Below are 19,793 nucleotides of genomic sequence, written 5' to 3' on the forward strand. Positions count from 1 at the left end.
CAGGAGGATCACTTGAGGTCAGGAATTTGAGACCAGCCTGGGCAACATGGTGAAATCCCAGTTCTACTAAAAATACAAAAATTAGTCAGAAGTGGTGGCGGACGCCTGTAATCTGTTACTTGGGAGGCTGAGGCAGGAGAATTTCTTTATCCCGGGAGGTGGAGGTTGTAGTAAGCTGAGATCATGCCACTGCACTCCAGCCTGGGCGACAGAGGGAGACTCCGTCTCAAAAAAAAAAAGAGAGAGAGAGAGACTTCCAGGGAGCGGGAACAGCAAGTGTGAAGGCCCTGAGCTAAAAAGAGCTAGGTGTTGTGGCCGGGCGCGGTGGCTCATGCCTGTAAAGCCAGCACTTTAAGAGGGTGAGGTGGGAGAACCACCTGAGGTCATGAGTTCAAGACCAGCCTGGTCAACATGGCGAAACCGCGTCTCTACTAAATATACAAAAAAATTAGCTGGGCCTGGTGGCGCTTGCCTGTGGTCCCAGCTACTCAAGAGGCTGAGGCAGGAGAATTGCTTGAACCCAGGAGGCGGAGGTTGCAGTGAGCCGAAATCATGCCACTGCACTCCTGCCTCGGCGACAGAGTGAGGGAAAAAAAAGAGCTAGGTGTATTTAAAGAACTGATAGAAGGGTAATGTAGCTGGAAGGAGGAGACAGCCAGGAATCGAATCTGGAAAGGTAAGCCAGGGCTGGACGATGCTGGATCTTGCACAGCACTGTGACAGATTTTTTTTTTTTTTTTTTAATATGGAGTTTCGTTCTTGCTGCCCAGGCTGGAGTGCAATGGCGCCGTCTCGCCTCACTACAACCTCCGCCTCCCGGAATCAAGCGATTCTCCTGCCTCAGTCTCCCAAGTAGCTGAGATTGCAGGCACCACTGGCCACCACTCCTGGCTAAATTTTTTGGTATTTTTAGTAGAGACGAGGTTTCACCATATTGGACAGGCTGGTCTGGAACTCCTGACCTCAGGTGATCCGCCCGCCTTGGCCTCCCAAGTGCTGGGATTACAAGCGTAAGCCACCGCGCCCAGCCATGATACCAGTTTTGGACTCTGCTAAGGACGACGGGAGCCAGCTCAAGGTTTTTAAGTGACTTGATCAGATTCACACGGTTGGTTCACAAGGAACTTTGTTAACCCCAAAGTCTATTAAGCATAATTCCACTGGGAGAAGACACTACTGCAAGAAATCCTGTGATGTGAGCTGGACAGATATGCGGCCACCGACCAGGGTGGATAGCAGATGAGGTTTCAACAGCCTCGAGGTGATTTGCTTCCCTGAAGGCTTTAATTAATCCTAAGTAACTTTCAAGTTCTTGAGTTCAAGTAAACACACTGGCAGCATCTAGGGGAGGAGTTTCAGGCTATAAACATTTTAATATATTTTTTAAAAGCCTTTTATTGTTCAAAGTATTTCTTTTCTACGGAGTGCTCCCAACCAGAAGATGAGGGAAATGGAGGATAATGATGAAGCACGCCCCTCCCACCAAACAGGATAAATTCTAGAGGCACTGTGAGATCAGGAAATTAAGATGTATTTTTGTCCCACCCTATATTTACAGGTGAGGTATCAAGTTGAGGTTACAGCAACTCGTAATTTTCTTTTGGCCCAACTGAAAGGTATCATAGAAAATAAAAGAAAGCTGTGTGTGCGTGAAAGGGATCCGCCTTCCTCTCTGAAGAAAAGCGTGGTGGTAGCTTCGGAAACGCTTTTCAAGCCAACTCTGCAGCCCCGCTAGCGGCAGCGGCTGCGGTAACGTCAGATCCTTGCAGAGGCGGCGCCAGGCGGGGTCGGCGGGAGCTCGGGGGAGGCCGCGGGGATCGGGCTGGGCCCCGCTGGAGAGCAGAGCTTCGGCCCTCGCACCCGCAGGACAGCAGGGCCTGCTTCCACTCTAAGGCGAGACCAGAAACTTGCCTAGTGGAGCAATTCTGGTGCCCCTGTCAGGGCTGTGCGCTCTCTGAGATCATCCCTCAATCAAACGAATAGGAATTCTTGGGAAGAAAAAAAATTTTTGCGGCAATTTAGCTAAAATTTAGCAGCTTTCAGCGAGCGATTCAGGGCATTATCCCTGCGGTTCCCTCGGCGAAAAAAGACTCGAAGGGCTACTGGAAGTCGCCTGGCCCCACAGAACTGCAGTGCCCAGGCCACAGGTGGCGGCGGCGGCGGCTGGAGGACCCAGCGCTGGGGGCGCTGAGCGGCGTTCTCGCTTCCGGAGCCCGGCGGGCGGTGTCAGCGAAACGGGTGGCTTCCGGCCGCGGCGTAAACAAGGCCGTAGGTTGCTGGAGGCGGGGCGGACGGGCTGCGAGAGGGAGCCGGTCAGACGCGGACCCCTTCCCCGCCGTGCTCCGGGTCTCGGGCCCGGCTCCGCTCGTGGCCACTCTGCAGGCGTGTCCCGGCGGCGGAGAGCCGTCCTCAGCCGAGGAGGCTGGGAAACGCGAACGTCAGCGGCAGGGAGGCCCCCACGCTGTCCCTTTTGCCGCCTCCCTCTCCTTGCTTCGCGCCGCTGTACATTTCTCTACTTTTCCTTTGTTTCTTTGGCCCCTCTCGGGTGTGGGCATTCTTGGTTAGCAAAGTGCAGCCTCAAGATGGCTGATGGCAACGAGGATCTGCGGCCGGACGACTTGCCGGGGCCGGCCTTCGAGAGCTATGAGTCCATGGAGCTCGCCTGCCCCGCCGAGCGCAGCGGCCACGTAGCGGTCAGCGACGGGCGCCACATGTTCGTCTGGGGCGGCTACAAGGTCAGTGGGTGGCCGGGCCGCGGCGGACGTCGCTCGGCTGTGACTTGGGTCCGGGTCCGCGGCTAGGCGGGGAGGCCGGAGCGGGCCGCCGAGGGCGCTCCCCGCCTCCGCCCCTTGCCCACCTCAGACTCTGCCCGTTGGTTGTTTTCCTTGCGCCCGGGAATCTTCCTTCTCTGGAGTCCCCCGACCAGTCTCGAGTCTCCAGGGCTGCTTTCACGTCAATCTGGTGCTCACAAAGCCAACTCACTCCCACCCCCGTTGTTGCCATTGGAGCGTTATTCTGGGGAAGGTCCTGTTAATGTTGTTTGGGCAGTGCATTATTCGGAAGGGTTGGAGTGTGTAAGGTGACGGCGTGTGATGTCACTCAGACGCGTTATCAGGACGGCCTAGAGGACTTTATCCTCTGGGGCTGGGAACCGCTGCCCACTTACTAGGTGGCCGAGGTGCAGGAAAACTAGAATTCCAAAAGGTTACAGGAATCACTTTATTCAACCTTGCCGCCTGTGCAAATGGCCATCATACTATTGTTTGAATCTCTCAGGACTATTTCCTTCTGGCTTCAGCTGGGTTGAAGTTTTTCAGCAGACACCCCTATTAAGATAATTGATGGAAAAGCTCCACCGGTAACCAAAAAATCCCCAGCATCAATTGAACTACAGAGTGCAGCTCGTTGACTCTCTGATCCCCCAGATATAAACAACGTGATTAGTTGGTGGTTTAAAGCCAGTTGCCTTTCTTTACCCTGCTCCCTTGGAAATCTAGAATTTTATTTGCTAGGATGGCTCTGATCCAGTCCTACCACAATATACTTTTATTCCTCTTTGGTCTTGAAAATGTTCTCCGCCCTCCCCATGCCCGTGCCTTGGATGACTTGCTTTGTGACTGTTTTTAGCTTATGGTACAGTTGACTTGACCATGGTTGACCTTTTTTGAGCTAGCTTTCAAAAATAGCTGTCCTGATACTTTAATTTGGTTTAACTGCAAAAGTTAATTTTTGCCAATCCTAATTCATCTGCAGTGTTTTCCCCAGTCTCCAATGAATGTGGTTAGAAAATAGAAAGGAGGCCGGGCGCAGTGTCTAATGCCTGTTAACCTAGCACTTTAGGAGGCCAAGGCCAGTGGATCACCTGAGGTCAGGAGTTCGAGACCAGCCTGGCCAACATGGTGAAACTCCATCTCTACTAAAAATACAAAAAATTAGCTGGGCATGGTGGCACGTGCCTGTAATCCCAGCTACTCAGGAGGCTGAGGCAGGAGAATTGCCTGAACCCAGGAGGCGGAGGTTGCGGTGAGCCGAGATCGCGCCATTACACTCCAGCCTGGGTAACAAGAGCGAAACTCCGTCTCAAAAAAAAAAAAAAAAAAAAATTAGCCGGGCGTGGTGGTGGGCGCCCTTAATCCCGGCTACTTGGGAGGCTGAGGCAGGACAATCGCTTGAACCTGTGAGGTGGACATTGCAGTGAGCAGAGACGGTGCCATTGCACTCCAGCCTGGGCAAAAAGAGCGAAACTCCTCAAAAAGACTTTAGAAAGGGGTAGAGAATTTCAAGAATTTGGGAGGGGGGTGCGAGCATGTAGTCACCCTTATAAAAATGTAAATGAATTCCCCCGGAGAACAGAAACCTGTCAATCACACTTTGGTCTAAGCTACCTAATTCATAATTGTATTTTTAAAATTACAGCATTGAGAGAATGAGACTTTGGGAGTGGGGCAGGGGAGGATTCTCAGTGTGGAATATTTCTTATGGTGGACCGGGGTGGATGATTGGGGCGGATGACTGAGGTGGATTCAGGGAGAAGCAGCATAATCACTGAATTGGATGGTTCTAAAACAGACTGCCCTCCCCATTTATGGCTGGTGGCTGGAACCCCGAAGAGTAGGCACAGAAGTCCTTGGAGATTGTTTCAAAGGCAGTAAACTTTGGCTCCCTACATAGTAGGCAGTTTCCTCCCCAGAATAGGCTGGTCACTTCTGGGTCAGCCCGTTTCCAGCCTTTCCCTTCATCATTGGTGGAGTGGAAAGAGAAATGTTTGGGTGGCCAACTGTTCTGTTTCTGTATGTGCAATATGCAAGCTTACTGGACTTTGACGCCCATTTTCCGTGAACCGCAGTTGTTTACTGTATGTCAACACTGTTCAGAAAGTGGCCAGAGAGAGTCAAAGGCTGGGAATGTCAGGCAGTTGTTAAAGTTCAGGTAAAGGATGGAATCCTGGCTCCACCATTACTTCATAAATAACCTTGGGCAATTACTTAAACTCTGAAGAACTCTTTTTCTCATAACATCAGCTACTTTTTAGGGTGGTTGTGAGGATTAAATAAAGCAATTCATGGATAGCTCTCAGCTCTGACATATGGTAGGCTCAGTTTACGTGTGAGGAATTAATACCTGAAGGGAAATGAAGCCGAACAAAGAACCTAAAATTCTACATAAGGATTTAATATTTGCATATTTGCAGTTCTGCCCTCTCTGCTGCTGCTTAGAGAATAGGTGAAAGGATAGCTTGGCTAGAAAACCATGCATCATGTTAGTGTGGATCAGGCACTTTGAGTAGTAGCCTGCTGACTGTGGCACAGGTAATCTCTCCTGCAGTCATGCAGCTGAAATTTGGTGCATGGTTCTGTTCAAGATAAAGTGGCCTTAGACAGTTCCCAGAGATCTCTTGGCTGGGCACAATGGCTTACAGCCTGTAATCCCAGCACTTTGGGAGGTTGAAGCAGGCGAATTGCTTGAGGCCAGGAGTTTGAGACCAGCTTGGCCAACACGGTGAAACCTCGTATCTACTAAAAAATAGAAAAATTAGCCAGGTGTGATGGCGAGCACCTGTAATCCCAGCTACTCAGGAGGCTTAGGCAGGAGAATTGCTTGAACCCAGGAGGTGGAGGCTGCAGTGAGCCAGCTGAGATCAAGTCACTGCACTCCAGCCTGAGCTACACTTGGACTCAGGAAAAGAAGTCTCTTAACTTCTTGCACTATTGCAACTGCTGTATCAAAATTAAGAGCTGTCAGGCTGGGCTTGGTGGCTCACACCTGTAATCCCAGCACTTTGGGAGGCCAGGGTGGGTGGATCACCTGAGGTCAGGAGTTTGAGGCCAGCCTGACTAACATGGGGAAACCCCGTCTCTACTAAAAATACAAAAATTAGCTGGCCTGGTGGTGCATGCCTGTGATCCTGGCTATTCAGGAGGCTGAGGCAGGAGAATCGCTTGAACCGGGAGGCGGAGGTTGTGGTGAGCCAAGATCGTACCATTGCACTCCAGCCTGGGCAACAAGAGTGCAACTAAAAATCTGTCTGTATTGAGCTTTACCTTGAGTGTGTGGCATGGGTGGGGGAGGATTGTGCACTATAAGACCTATTTAACTTTTTATCACCAGTAATTTCATAATTAGTATCTCAAGATCAATTTGAAAAAAATACAGTAGTGCCTCTTTAAAATATCAGTTTTTATATTTACAAATTTTTTTTATCCTTAGAGTAATCAAGTCAGAGGATTATATGACTTCTATCTGCCTAGAGAAGAACTATGGATCTACAACATGGAGACTGGAAGATGGTAAATGTGGATATTATTTATGAGGGGGACTAAAAAATTCACATAAGGGCTGGGCACAGTGGCTGGCTCATGCCTATAATCCCAGCACTTTGGGAGGCCCAGGCAGGCAGATCATTTAAGGTCAGGAGTTCAACACCAGCCTGGGCAACATGGTGAAACCCCATCTCTACTAAAAATACAAAAATTAGCTGGGTGTGGTGGCACACACCTGTAACTCCAGCTACTCAGGAGGCTGAGTTGGGAGAATCGCTTGAACTTGGGAGGTGGAGGTTGCAGTGAGCCGAGATTGTGCCACTGCACTCTAGCCTGGGTGACAGAGTGAAACTCTGTCTCCAAAATAGAAAAAAAAAAAATTTGGGAGACCTAGGTGGGGGGAATCACCTGAGGTCGGGAGTTTAAGACCGGCCTGACCAACATGGAGAAACCCTATCTCTACTAGAAATACAAAAACTAGCTGGGTGTAATGGTGCATGCCTGTAATCCCAGCTACTCAGGAAGCAGAGGTTGTGGTGAGCAGAGATTGTGCATTGCACTCCAGCCCAGGCAACGAGTGAAACTCTCTCTCTAAAAAAAAAAAAAAATATTCAGATATGGTTGCAAAGAAAAATATGTAAAACCCATTCTAAGCTATCTATATATTCTAAAAACACTCTTCTGCTACTTTAGCTTAACTGCTAAGCTTAATTTAGCATCTGTTTTAGAGTAGTTCTGTAGTTACTAGATACTTTTATGAACTTAGAATAAATTTCTATTCAGGGCTCTATAACTAAAGTATAGTAATATTTAAAATAGATGTAGATGCTTCAGAATCTAGAATGGAAAAATAATAAATGTTCTTTTTTTTTCAAAATGTTAAGTTTTCTGTTGTATCTTGAATAAGGAAAGGATTTTAAATGGTTAGAATTGTTAGATTTTAGATTTAGAGTTTTATCTGCCAAAAATAAATTGTATTTTAATGACCTCTCAAAATTTGCATGCAAATCTTTTTAAAAGTAGTCTGTTCTGTTTAAAAACCAAAAGGACTTCCAATTTGTCCTTTATATAAACTGGAGATAATCTGAAATGATCTTTTGCCAGTTTCATAATAATAGTAGTAGTCAAGGGCACGTCCCTGGTAGAATTAACGTGTTTCTCAAAATGCTGGGTTAGCCATGGTTGGGGATTTACATAGTAGTTTTCCCTGTGGTGTGCTTTCTGAGAATTTTGTGCTTTAAATATTTTATTTATTCCAGATCTCAGAATTAGCATAATAGTCTTACTTAAGAGTTAGGCCAGAGGCAGGGGCTCATGCCTGTAATCTCAACACTTTGGGAAGCTGAGGTGGGTGGATCACCTTAGGTCAGGAGTTCAAGACCAGCCTGGCCAACATGGTGAAACCCTGTCTCTACAACAATACAAAGATTAGCCAGGCATGATGGCATGTGCCTGTAAACCCAGCTACTCGGGAGGCTGAGGCAGGAGAATCACTTGAACCTGGGAGGCGGAGGTTCCAGTGAACCGAGATCATGCCATTGCACTCTAGCCTGGGTGGCACAGTGAGACTTCATCTCAAAAAAAAAAAAAAATTTGGCTGGGTGTGGTGGCTCACACCTGTAATCCCAGCACTTTGGGAGACTGAGGCAGGTGGATCATCTGAGGTTGGGAGTTCGAGACCAGCCTGACCAACATGGAGAAACCCCATCTGTACTAAAAATACAAAATTAGCCAGGTGTGGTGGCACACTCCTATGATCCCAACTACGTGGGAGGCTGAGGCAGGAGAATTGCTTGAACCCAAGAGGTGGAGGGTTGTGGTGAGCTGAGATCGCGCCATTGCAATCCAACTTCGGAAATACGAGCAAAACTTTTCAAAAAAAAAAAATTTAAGAGCTAAGCTAAAAATAAGTCATGATTTCTGTATATAACAAATTAGTGTTAATATGAAGCCATTTCTTACTCAGAAACAGCTTTTTCTAGAGAATTGGAAATTTATAATTGTATTCTCTTAAAAAGAAAATTTACATATTTTAAAAAATAATCTTTAAGGCCAGGTATGGTGGCTCACACCTGTAATCCTAGCACTTTGGAAGGCTGAGGTGAGAGGATCACTTGAGTCTAGGAGTTCAAGAGCAGCCTGAGGAACACAGTGAGACCCTGTTTCTATTTTAAATTTTTATTTTTTTAATGAGCCTTCTAAAACTTTAAGTTTAGCAAAGATAAAGTAATATTATATCTGGCAGTTTTAGCAGAAGATCTGGAGTATACTTTTAGAATTTTAAATCTTAGGTTCCTTAGATGTTTTGATTCAGATCCATTTTTAGATTCAGATCCATTTTTAGATTCAGCATGAGTTAATACACACAAAGCACTCGGGAATGCCTGGCACATGGCATTACCTGTTTTTAGTGTTATATAAAGGACTGAATCTGATGCATATGAATGGCCAAAAGGTGACTGAAGAAAAGACACTTACTGAATTAATATATCAGGACTGGGAATGTTGATTTTCTTTCTGGGCTCCTGGCACACTCAAAAACAAAACAACTTATGGCCATGTAAATAAAGAGCAAACAATTTAGTCTGAGAAATATAAAATGGTATGTTCCTAGAATAATAAAATGACACTTAGGCTTTTAGAATGTCTCATTAGCCTGTACACATGGGACCAGCTGGCACTGACTGGAATGGATAAAGAGGGAAAAGCACATTCCTTGAATTAATTTCTGACTTAAAAGAGACCCTAGAGGCATTATCTACTCTGCCTTCTCAATTTATTCCTTTATTGAGAGGGTATTAGTAGAATAAAAATTAATAGAGTTTTGCATTTCTTCCCTTTTGGTAAACTTACATACATTTAATTTATTCCCCCTCAGGAAAAAAATCAACACGGAAGGTGATGTTCCTCCTTCTATGTCAGGAAGCTGTGCTGTGTGTGTAGACAGGGTGCTGTACTTGTTTGGAGGACACCATTCAAGAGGCAATACCAATAAGGTTAGTGTTTCTAAGGATTATGGTTTGAGGCCTTTTTATTATTATCTTTCAAACAACCGCAGATTTCTAAGGTCAGCCCTAGACTTCCTTGTGTCTCAGTTAAAAATGATGTGTACTTGATTATGATATGAATGTGCATTTTAGTATTTTGTGTGCCAATCTGTATTTGCCTAGGCATTAGGTAAAATCAACTTTTGTTGGTAACCTGTGTGCAGTAACTTCCTGGGTGGTTTTTCTTTGTGCTTTTTGCAGCTACTTGTTCTCTTAGAATGCTTAAATGTTAGATGAATGTTGGTAATAAAATTAAAGACAAAAAGAAGACAAGATGTAATGGAGAGAAGGGTAAAACTGAGCAGGCAACCAATCAGAAAGTTATAGGATAAATTAAAACTGAGAACTACCCGTTAACATTCCTGTAAAGTGGTGCCCAAAGACACTGCTATTCAGACTTTGCCCACAGTTCTTCTCTTTCAGACCAGTAAGTGACAGATTGTCAGTCAAAAATGATACATATGATATATATTAGTGCTTACTGAGTTGCCAAATAAATGAATTGATAGGAGTCTACTAAGTTGGCAACTTAGTAAGCACTTTGTGCTGGGCACTTGGACGGACACTGGAAACAGATGAATGATACAGTTCCCATCTGTAGGAACTCACATTCTAGAAGGGACACATATAGTAGGTAAACCACTGCAGTAGCATCTGCTGGAGAGATACACAGCACCTGGCATATAGAAAATAGTAAGTATTGTTGAATCTGAAAAAGTCTTTGACATTGTGTTTGGTAGGATGAGGAAACAGAACAAGGAAAATCTTGACTGAAGAGGTGACGCTTGAACTGAATAATAAAATTGGAAGGAGTAGCCAAGATAGAGATATAAGCAAATGTCTTAATTATGGAAATGCCAAGTGGATGGAACATGTGGCTAAGATGCTTTCAAACTGTTCCTAGAAACTCTAGGGATTTGAGATGCCTTGGAACACCTGTGGGAGGAGCCTATGGTGTTAGGTAGGCTCCAGGCTGCGCCTTCCTTCTCCGTTTTAACAAGTGTAGCTCCTCTTTTGTTTTTATACTTTGGGCTTTTGCTTAGCATTTTGTTTGAAGAAAGGGTTTTGTACCTAAAAGATTCCGTGAGGCACATCTATAGGCTATCATTGAGCCATTGTATTGCAGAGCCAAGGGGGAGAAAAATAACTGACACAACCTGAAAAAGCTTGGGGAAGGAGACAAGCTGTGGTTTTGTTGGGGTAGTTAGAAAAACAGTAGTTGTATGTCAAGTGCTAGGATTGTGTGTTATAAGTTTGACTGAAAGGAAGCTTAGGTGTCTCAGAAGTAAAAAATAGATATATTGTGGTCAGATATATTCAGCTGCCTGATGTGAACCCTTTGAAAGAAAGACAAACATTTAAATCTTTTTTGTTTGTTTTTGAGACGGAGTCTCACTCTGTTGCCCAGGCTGGAATGCAGTGCTGCAATCTCGGCTCACTGCAAACTCTGCCTCCCAGGTTCAAGTGATTTTCCTGCCTCAGCTTGCCGAGTAGATGGGATTACAGGCATGTGCCACAGTGTCTGGCTAATTTTTTTTTGTATTTTTAATAGAGATGGGGTTTCATCATGTTAGCCAGGCTGGTCTTGAACTCCTGACCTCAAGTGATCTGCCCGCCTCAGTCTCCCAAAGTGTTGGGATTACAGGTGTGAGCCACTGTGCTCTTGGCCTATTTAATCTTTTAAGTATAGAGTTAAATAGGCTCTAAATATATATTTGTTAAATTGAATTTAAAGGTAAAATTACTAAACCTAATTTTTTTGGGTAATACCATCCTAAAACCCGTAAATTAAATAACTACAGTCCTCATATCAGGGCCAGGTGTGGTGGTTTATGCCTATAATCCCATCACTTGAGGTCAGGAGTTTGAGACCAGCCTGGCCAACTTGGCAAAACCTGTCTCTACTAAAAATACAAAAATTAGCTGGGCATGCTAATGCATGCCTGTAATCCTAGCTACTCTGGATTACAAGAATTGCTTGTAATTCTTGTGCTCCTGGGCACAAGAATTGCTTGAACCCAGGAGGCAGAAATTGCAGTGAGCTGAGATCATACCACTGCATTTCAGCCTGAGTGACAGAGTGAGATTCTGCCTCTACCAAGAAAAAAAAAAAAAAAGGCTATCAGCACAATTTTGCAATTGCAAAAAATGTGGAACCAGCCCAAATGCCCACCAGTCAACAAGTGGATAAAGAAAATGTGTGTATATATACCATGGAATACTCCTCAGCCATAAAAAGGAACAAAATAATGGCATTGCAGCAACCTGGATAGAACTGGAGACCATTATTCTAAGTGAAGTAACCCAGGAATGGAAAACCAAACATGTTCTCACTCATAAGTGGGAGCTAAGCTATGAGGCTGCAAAGGCATAAGAATGATACAGTGGACTTTGGGGACTCAGGGAAAGGGGTGAGAGGTGGGTGAGGGATAAAAGATTACACATTAACTGGGCGCTGCGGCTCACGCCTGTAATTCTAGCACATTGGGAAACTGAGGCGGGAGGATCATGAGGTCAAGAGTTCAAGACCAGCCTCAGCACCATGATGAAACCCTATCTCTGCTGAAAATACAAAAATTACCTAGGTGTGGTGGTACACGCCTGTAATCCCAGCTACTCGGAGACTAAGGCAGGAGAACTGCTTGAACTTGGGAGGCAGAGGTTGCAGTGAGCAGAGATGACACCACTGCACTCCAGACTGGGAGACAGAGCAAGACTCCAACTCAAAAAAAAAGAAAAAAAAACTACACATTGGGTATAGTGTACACTGCTTGGGTGATGAGTGCACCAAAATCTCAGAAATCACCACGAAGGAACTTACGTATGTAACCAAACACCAAAAACCTATTGAAATAAAAAATAAGTAAATAAAATGTGAAAACAAAATGTATAGCTATCTTAGCCAGGTATGGTGGTACAAGCCTGTAGTCCATCTACTTGGGAAGCTAAGATGGAAAGATCGCTTAAGCCCAGGAGTTTAGGTTACAGTAATCTATGATTGTGCCACTGCACTCCAGCCTGGGCAAGAGAGACCCTGTCTCTTAAAAAAATGAAAAAAAAAAAAGATTAGTTGAACTAACAGTGTGCTTAGTGACTTAGGAAATTGGCATTCAGTCACAAAATCCTAATTTGGACTCTGAGCAGTCTGGCAGCCAGTCAGCAGTCAAAATTTCAGTAGTACCGAATTTAGATGGCACTCTTATCATAAATCAAAGTAAAATTATATGCTAAACTTGAATTTCTTTCACATAACCAAATCTAACTGAAATCACTGCTTCTGACAGTTCTACATGCTGGATTCAAGGTCTACAGACAGAGTGTTACAATGGGAAAGAATTGATTGCCAAGGAATTCCTCCATCATCAAAGGACAAACTTGGTGTCTGGGTATATAAAAACAAGTGAGTTGGCAGCACTATAGGTTTGGGTTTTTATATGTAAAGTGGTTTACCATTCAAGTGTTCTTAGCCAGTAATCATTTGCATAGAACATACTTCATAGGGCCCAAATAAAAATTAACTGAATTAATACATGAAAGCATTTAACACAGGACCTAAGATAAGTTGCTTGTATCCTATCCTATGGATGTTTGAATTTTTAGTGTCTTGGTTTTTCATCAAACAGGTTAATATTTTTTGGAGGGTATGGATATTTGCCAGAAGATAAAGTATTGGGAACTTTTGAATTTGATGAAACATCATTTTGGGTAAGTGAAGTTCCATATTTGCATATAGCTTCCTTAGTAGTTGAAACAACACATTTTTATGTTTGCTAATAAGTTTTGTGCGTTTTTCTTTGGTAATCCAGCAGGCTATCTAATTTTATAAACATGATTTGTAAAATAACTCAGATTTTTATTTTCGGTAGAATTCCAGTCATCCAAGAGGATGGAATGATCATGTACATATTTTAGATACTGAAACTTTTACCTGGAGCCAGCCTATAACTACTGTGAGTTACTAAAGAATAATGAATTGTTAAAGCCAGGATACTTAGAGGTGGTGGAGAGGGTTGGGGGGAGGGGGTGCACTAAAGTTGGAAGATACTGTAAAAGTGACAGTTCATTCTTGTTCTTGTTTTCTGGAGAAAAGATCCTTTTCTTTTTTTTTTTGAGACAGAGTCATTCTGTCACCAGGCTGGAGTGCAGTGGTGTGATCTTGGCTCACTGCAACCTCCGCCTCCTGGGTTCAAGCAATTCTCCTGCCTCAGCCTCCCAAGTAGCAAGGACTACAGGCACGCCACCAGGCCCAGATAATTTTTGTATATTTAGTAGAGACAGGGTTTCACGATGTCAGGATGGTCTCAATCTCTTGACTTCGTGATCTGTCCGCCTCAGCCTCCCAAATTGCTGGGATTACAGGGGTGAGCCACTGCGCCTGGCCGAGAAGATCCATAATTTTCATGATTTCTAAGGGACCTAGAACTCAGAAGTTTAATGAATGTATGAAGTGACTAACCCAGCATCTATTATCTAATACATTTTAAGTGGTAGAAATGTTTCAGATTTCAGATTTTTTTTTAAGATTTTGGAATATTTACGTGATATACTTAACAGTCAATATCTCTAATTCAAAGGTCTGAAATGCTTCAGTGAGCATTTCCTTTCAGCATCATGTTGGCACTCAAATTTTCAGATTTTGGATTTTCAGATTACAAATATTCAACCTGTAATTAAATAACTCAGCACTAGATTGCAATTTGTATTACTTAAATATTAGATTTATGTTCCCTCTGGCACATATTATTTAATATGCCAGCCTTTATTTTAAAAGAGAAAAAATAAAGTAGCCTTTTTGATACTCAGTAACACATCTCAAAACATAAAATTAAAATGTCCAGTTTGGTAATCAGCTTTGAGTACTGTTGTCTAGAAGTCTACACTCCAACTTTTAAAAGCTCAAGTGCCTTACACATTCTTATCCCATATCCAGAGGAGACTCTGGTATTTTCCCTCTGTTTTTTATAAAAAGTTCACTTACATACTAACTTGCTTATGTGACTCTTTAATAGGGTAAAGCACCTTCACCTCGTGCTGCCCATGCCTGTGCAACTGTCGGAAACAAAGGCTTTGTGTTTGGAGGCAGATACCGAGTAAGTATTTAAAGAGCTTAATGACTTGCTTTTGAATTCTTCAAAATGATAACTTAATTATCCTTTTTTAGGATGCTAGAATGAATGATCTTCACTATCTTAATCTGGATACATGGGAGTGGAATGAATTGTAGGTATCACTTTAGATAAGTTTATCCAAAATTCAGATTGTTTTTACCCTATGTTCCCTACTATTGGTATATAATGTTGCTTAATTCTTCTGTAACTAAAATTAAACATGATTTCTAGGCCCTTAAGGAATTAATTTTATGTTTCCAGTTCTCATAACTATGTGCCTCGTACATAGCATGTGCTCAGTGTTTGCTGAAAAGGTCTAAAGTTGACTATCTTCAAAGAAAATATTTCAGTATAAAGCATGTAGTTGTTTATACCAAGAAGCCTTTTTAAATTTGAAGTCTTTTTCATAACACGTACATAGAAATTTTAAAGGAAAACTGAAAAATACAGTAGCTGCTTCTAAATGCAGATATTGTAACTTAGCTATTATTTTCAGAATTCCACAAGGCATATGCCCAGTTGGCCGATCTTGGCACTCACTAACACCAGTTTCTTCAGATCATCTTTTTCTCTTTGGAGGATTTACCACTGATAAACAGCCACTAAGTAAGTCCTTGAAAACTATGATAACCAAATCATCATATATCATCCATATATAATAGCTGAAAATGAGTCTATTAGAGACTTATGAAAGGGCTTATAGGGTTGGTTGGAAGGTTTGATTTTGATCCTATAACATACCTGTAATTATACTATATGGCGTACTTCTGTTCAGTAAAGAACCTTGGAGCACTTAAGAGCCCTGCTGAAGGGCTATAACATGCAAAGGGCTTACTTGGCTAATTGCAGGGGGAAAAAAAGAACATATACTCTCTGTATCTACTCATGATCTGATTTATTACCTTTCTTGCCAAAGCTATGACCTTTAAATGTCATTATCATATTGGCAGACTAACATATTTCATAGATCTTTTTTCTTTTCTTCAATCAGGTGATGCCTGGACTTACTGCATCAGTAAAAATGAATGGATACAGTTTAATCATCCATATGCTGAAAAACCAAGGTATTTAAAGGCAATTCTTATACTGAATATGTACAAGATGTAAGAATTGAGATTTCTCCTGTATTATATCCACCATTCTTATTTATAAAAATCTTAACATTCACTAAGGTTTGAAATACTTCTCAAAGAAAAGAAAACCACCAATGTTATCTTAGTTTCAAATGCTCTCCTTTCCATTATGTGTATGAAGAATAGGGCTGGATTTTTATTTTTGCTTCTTCGTTTCGTTATAAAATTGACACATAGTTAAAAAGTATAGTCAAGCTTTTCACTTCAATGAGTTGAACTGCATCCAAGTTTGTTATTAAAAATAAAGGTTGGCCAGCAGGCATGGTGGCTCACACTTGTGAGACCAGCCTGGCCAACATGGTGAAACCCTGTCTCTAATAAAAATACAAACTTAGCCAGGAGTGGTGGCATATGCCTGTAATCCCAGCTACTAGAAAGGCTAAGCCAGGAGCATCACTTGAATCAGGGAGTTGGAGGTTGCAGCAAGCTGAGATTGTGCCATTGCACTCCAGCCTGGGCAATGGGAACAAAACTGTCTCAAAATGAGTGTAGTAGAGGTGCTGGAATGGGTAAAAATTTTTCTTTTTTTGAGATGGAGTCTCCCTCTGTTGCCAGGCTGGAGTGCAGTGGTGCAATTTCGGCTCACTCTAACCTCCAACTCCCTGGTTCAAACAATTCTCCTCCCAAGTAGCTGGGATTACAAGTATGTGCCACCATGCCCAGCTAATTCTTGTATTTTTAGAGGTGGGGTTTCACCATGTTGGCCAGGATGGTCTTGATCTCCTGACCTCGTGATCTACCTGCCTCAGCCTCCCAAAGTGCTGGGATTACAGGTGTGAGCCACTGTGCCTGGCTGGAATGGGTAAAAATTTAAAAAATCACATGGGAGGCCAGATGCAGTGGGATTACAGGATTGCACCTGTAATCTCAGCACTTTGGGAGGCTGAAGCAGGCAGATTGCTTGAACCCAGGAGTTCCAGACCAGCCTGAGCAACATGGCAAAACTCCATCTCTACAAAAAATAGAAAAATTAGGTAGGTGTGGTAGCATGTGCCTGTAGTCCCAGCTATTCACAGGGTAGATGTTGCAGTGAGCTGAGACTGCACCACTGCACTTCAGTCTGGATGACACAGCAAGACTGTCTCAAAAAAAAGAAAAAAAATCTATGTAGGGGAGAAAAACAAAACTGTCCATTAGATTTGCAGTAGCACTGTGTAACAAAGATGAAGAAATCGAATCATTTCATCTTTGTTACACAGTACTACTGCAAATCTTAGCCAAAGAGAAGAGCTTATTAAACACTGATAGTTGATTTTCTCTTGTTAATCTCAAACAAAATGCTAAAGGAAATGATAAAGTCAAAATGATGTTCAAAGCCTGCAGTTTTTTCCCAAGCCTCTAAACCAAGTATAGTCATGACAATAAGACTTTATTTGCACAAATGATCTCTCCAAAAAACTACCAGGCTTTCTGAGACTTTATAGTTTATTCAAGCAGGGCTTTCACCATCCCTCGGATGTTCTGTGTAAGGCCAATTGGCCCTATCTATGGAAAAAGGCATATACCACAGTCAGCTCCCATACGATTTTTATTGCTAACAAAGACCTAGAGAACACATCATTCAGTTCAAACCCCTCACTGCATAAATGAGAACTGACCAGAGAGATAAAAATCATAATATCCAGATAAAATAGATATTGATTGCTTTCGCTACTTAAGATTTTACTTCTCACCATGATGTTTTGGTCTAAACTACCTTAAGATCTCTAGTCTTTATTTATTTCATAGCCCCCTTCAGTAGTATAAAATGAGCAACTGGGTGACTTCAAACTCAAGTTTTTGTTTTAAATGCAGGTTATGGCACACAGCTTGTGCCAGTGATGAAGGAGAAGTAATTGTTTTTGGTGGATGTGCCAACAACCTGCTTGTCCATCACAGAGCTGTAAGTATACTACTTCATATTATTACTGAAACTTACTTGTAAAGGATTTGCTTTTAAATGTGTTCTTCCTGTTTTTCAGGCACACAGTAATGAAATTCTAATATTTTCAGTTCAACCAAAATCTCTTGTACGGTAAGTAAGTTTGTACTTGGCACTTAGATTATTTCAAATTCTGTTTAATACTTACCACTCTCAGGAAAAAAACAGGTTTATGGATTATTTAAGGGCAATAATAAGAAGTAGCAACTTCACTGCTACAACTAACCAGTTCCTGTGAAAATCTAAGAAAGAGGGATGTTTTATGTAGCTTTTCAAGTGAACATACTTCTAAACAGTAAAGTGAAATTACTTTTCTTTTTCCTTGTCCATTTTTCAGGCTAAGCTTAGAAGCAGTCATTTGTTTTAAAGAAATGTTAGCCAACTCATGGAACTGCCTTCCAAAACACTTACTTCACAGTGTTAATCAGAGGTTTGGTAGTAATAACACTTCTGGATCTTAAGGCTTCATAAATAATGCCTCTGATCACCTTGCATGGACAGCAATCCTATAAACATCACAGAGTTGACATCATTTGTATAATTATATGCATTGTTGTAGTTTGCAACTTTTGGTTTTAATGTGCATGTGAATGGCCTAGAGAACCTATTTTTGTGTCTAAAGTTTACAATAAATGTATTTAACACCAGTAGCTGTCCTCTATTATAAAGTAAAAAAGTAAAGTAATGGTTGGGCTTTTTACCCCAGAGAATGGTTATGTTTCCTTTTTGGTAACTTCAGGATATATATCATGTGTAGAAAGATTACACTAAATAGTCTTACCATCATCAAAAAAATGAAGAAGTCTTTTTTTTTTTTTTTTGAGACGGAGTTTCGCTCTTGTTACCCAGGCTGGAGTGCAATGGTGCGATCTCAGCTCACCGCAATCTCCGCCTCCTGGGTTCAGGCAATTCTCCTGCCTCAGCCTCCTGAGTAGCTGGGATTACAGGCATGCGCCACCATGCCCAGCTAATTTTTTGTATTTTTAGTAGAGACGGGGTTTCACCATGTTGACCAGGATGGTCTTGATCTCTTGACCTCGTGATCCACCCGCCTCGGCCTCCCAAAGTGCTGGGATTACAGGCGTGAGCCACTGCGCCCGGCCATGAAGTCATTTTTTAAAAACACAGGTATTTTTAAATGGCAAGGGTAGTCTATAATCATGTAACTAGTGTTGTAAATAGTGAGTCTGTTTTTTTTTAAAACAAACATTAATATTCACATTATGATTAAGCTGGGAAAATAAAGTGTGGAGGGATTAACAGCTATTTAGTACTTTGACCTTAATGCTTCAGTGTAGGCACTGGAACAAGTGGTCATGCTGACTATAGGCAGGTGTCGTCCAGTCAGTTTTGTAGCTCATGAAAGGATGGAAATAATGATAACTTCATTCTCCATTCTGTTAGGAGACAGAGGAAAAATGCATTGGAGTCTTTAGTGGTTAGCCTAAAATGCACTTCTGGTATAGGTTAAGATACTCTGTAACATGCTATATTGATAATTAATTAGTAAAGGTGGAAATTAAAATGGTACAGAACTGAATGAGACTACAAGGAAGAAATTAAGATCAAACCTGAAGGTCTACAAATGAATAGAAATGATTAACACCAGTTCCATCTAGGAGTTATTAAGCTGAGTCATGAGAATTACTACTTGTATTTTACATTTGGTCTAATACATTTTTTGACAAGTATAGGTGAAAGCAGAAGAAAATCCACTCCAATATTTAGTTTTCAAGACACAATCCTAAATATTTAACCTCCCCCACACCAAAAAAAAAAAAAAAACCTTGTGGCTGGACTGTAATATATGTATTAGCTGTTACATACAGTAGACTTAACAAGTCAGTAGTTTAAGCAGTCAAGCCACCTGCACTGTTCAGTTTCTTTACATCATGCAAAGAACACAATATTAACCTCCAAATTTCAAGAAAATGTAGAATAATGACAGATGTATATAATTAGCATTTAACTGTCCAAAAATATTTTAGGAAATCCTATCATAGACAGTGTTTCCTCTATATAAAACGGGGAAAAAAACAACAAGAATTAAGTCCTTTTGGTGAATATATATATAGAGCAAGGCAATGTTTAGTTCATTTTTATAATGCTGAGTCCTGTAACATGGTGTTTTCATCTTTGAACTTCCAAAAGGCTGTAAAATTGGGTCTTCTCAAATATTTTAGAATTTCATTTCAGCTATTTCCTTTTTACATTCAGAAGATTGGGTGCAGACACTTTCACTTTGCCAGGAATGTTTCTTGATAAATCTGTGTCCTAAAAAAAGAAAACTGCTGAATATCTTCACATCTTATATGTTCAATTAT

The 19,793-nt window shown here is 42.0% G+C and overlaps 2 protein-coding genes across 4 annotated transcripts in view; one reads left to right on the forward strand and one right to left on the reverse strand.

Annotated features, from left to right (window-relative positions):
• The first annotated feature begins 2,412 nt into the window (after nt 1-2,412).
• On the forward strand, nt 2,413-18,116 carry KLHDC2 (kelch domain containing 2). Its single transcript, XM_012456263.2, has 13 exons — nt 2,413-2,735; nt 6,208-6,287; nt 9,139-9,256; nt 12,592-12,707; nt 12,931-13,012; nt 13,174-13,257; nt 14,317-14,397; nt 14,469-14,527; nt 14,912-15,021; nt 15,407-15,479; nt 17,343-17,430; nt 17,510-17,562; nt 17,807-18,116. Exons 1-13 carry the CDS (start codon nt 2,583-2,585, stop codon nt 17,928-17,930), a joined length of 1,221 nt encoding a protein of 406 aa, XP_012311686.1. The 5' UTR covers nt 2,413-2,582; the 3' UTR covers nt 17,931-18,116.
• Nucleotides 17,059-19,793, reverse strand: part of NEMF (nuclear export mediator factor) — a 71,557-nt gene continuing 68,822 nt past the window's right edge. For all 3 annotated transcript variants that reach the window (XM_021668198.2, XM_021668197.2, XM_021668196.2), the window contains one exon: nt 17,059-19,743. In XM_021668198.2, the coding sequence (XP_021523873.2) occupies nt 19,666-19,743 (78 nt within the window). In that variant the 3' untranslated portion in view covers nt 17,059-19,665. The remainder of the gene's footprint in view (nt 19,744-19,793) is intronic.

This window comes from Aotus nancymaae, unplaced genomic scaffold (assembly GCF_030222135.1).
Source record: "Aotus nancymaae isolate 86718 unplaced genomic scaffold, 86718_ANA_hifiasm-v0.15.2.pri h1tg000062l, whole genome shotgun sequence".
Lineage (NCBI taxonomy): Eukaryota > Metazoa > Chordata > Mammalia > Primates > Aotidae > Aotus > Aotus nancymaae.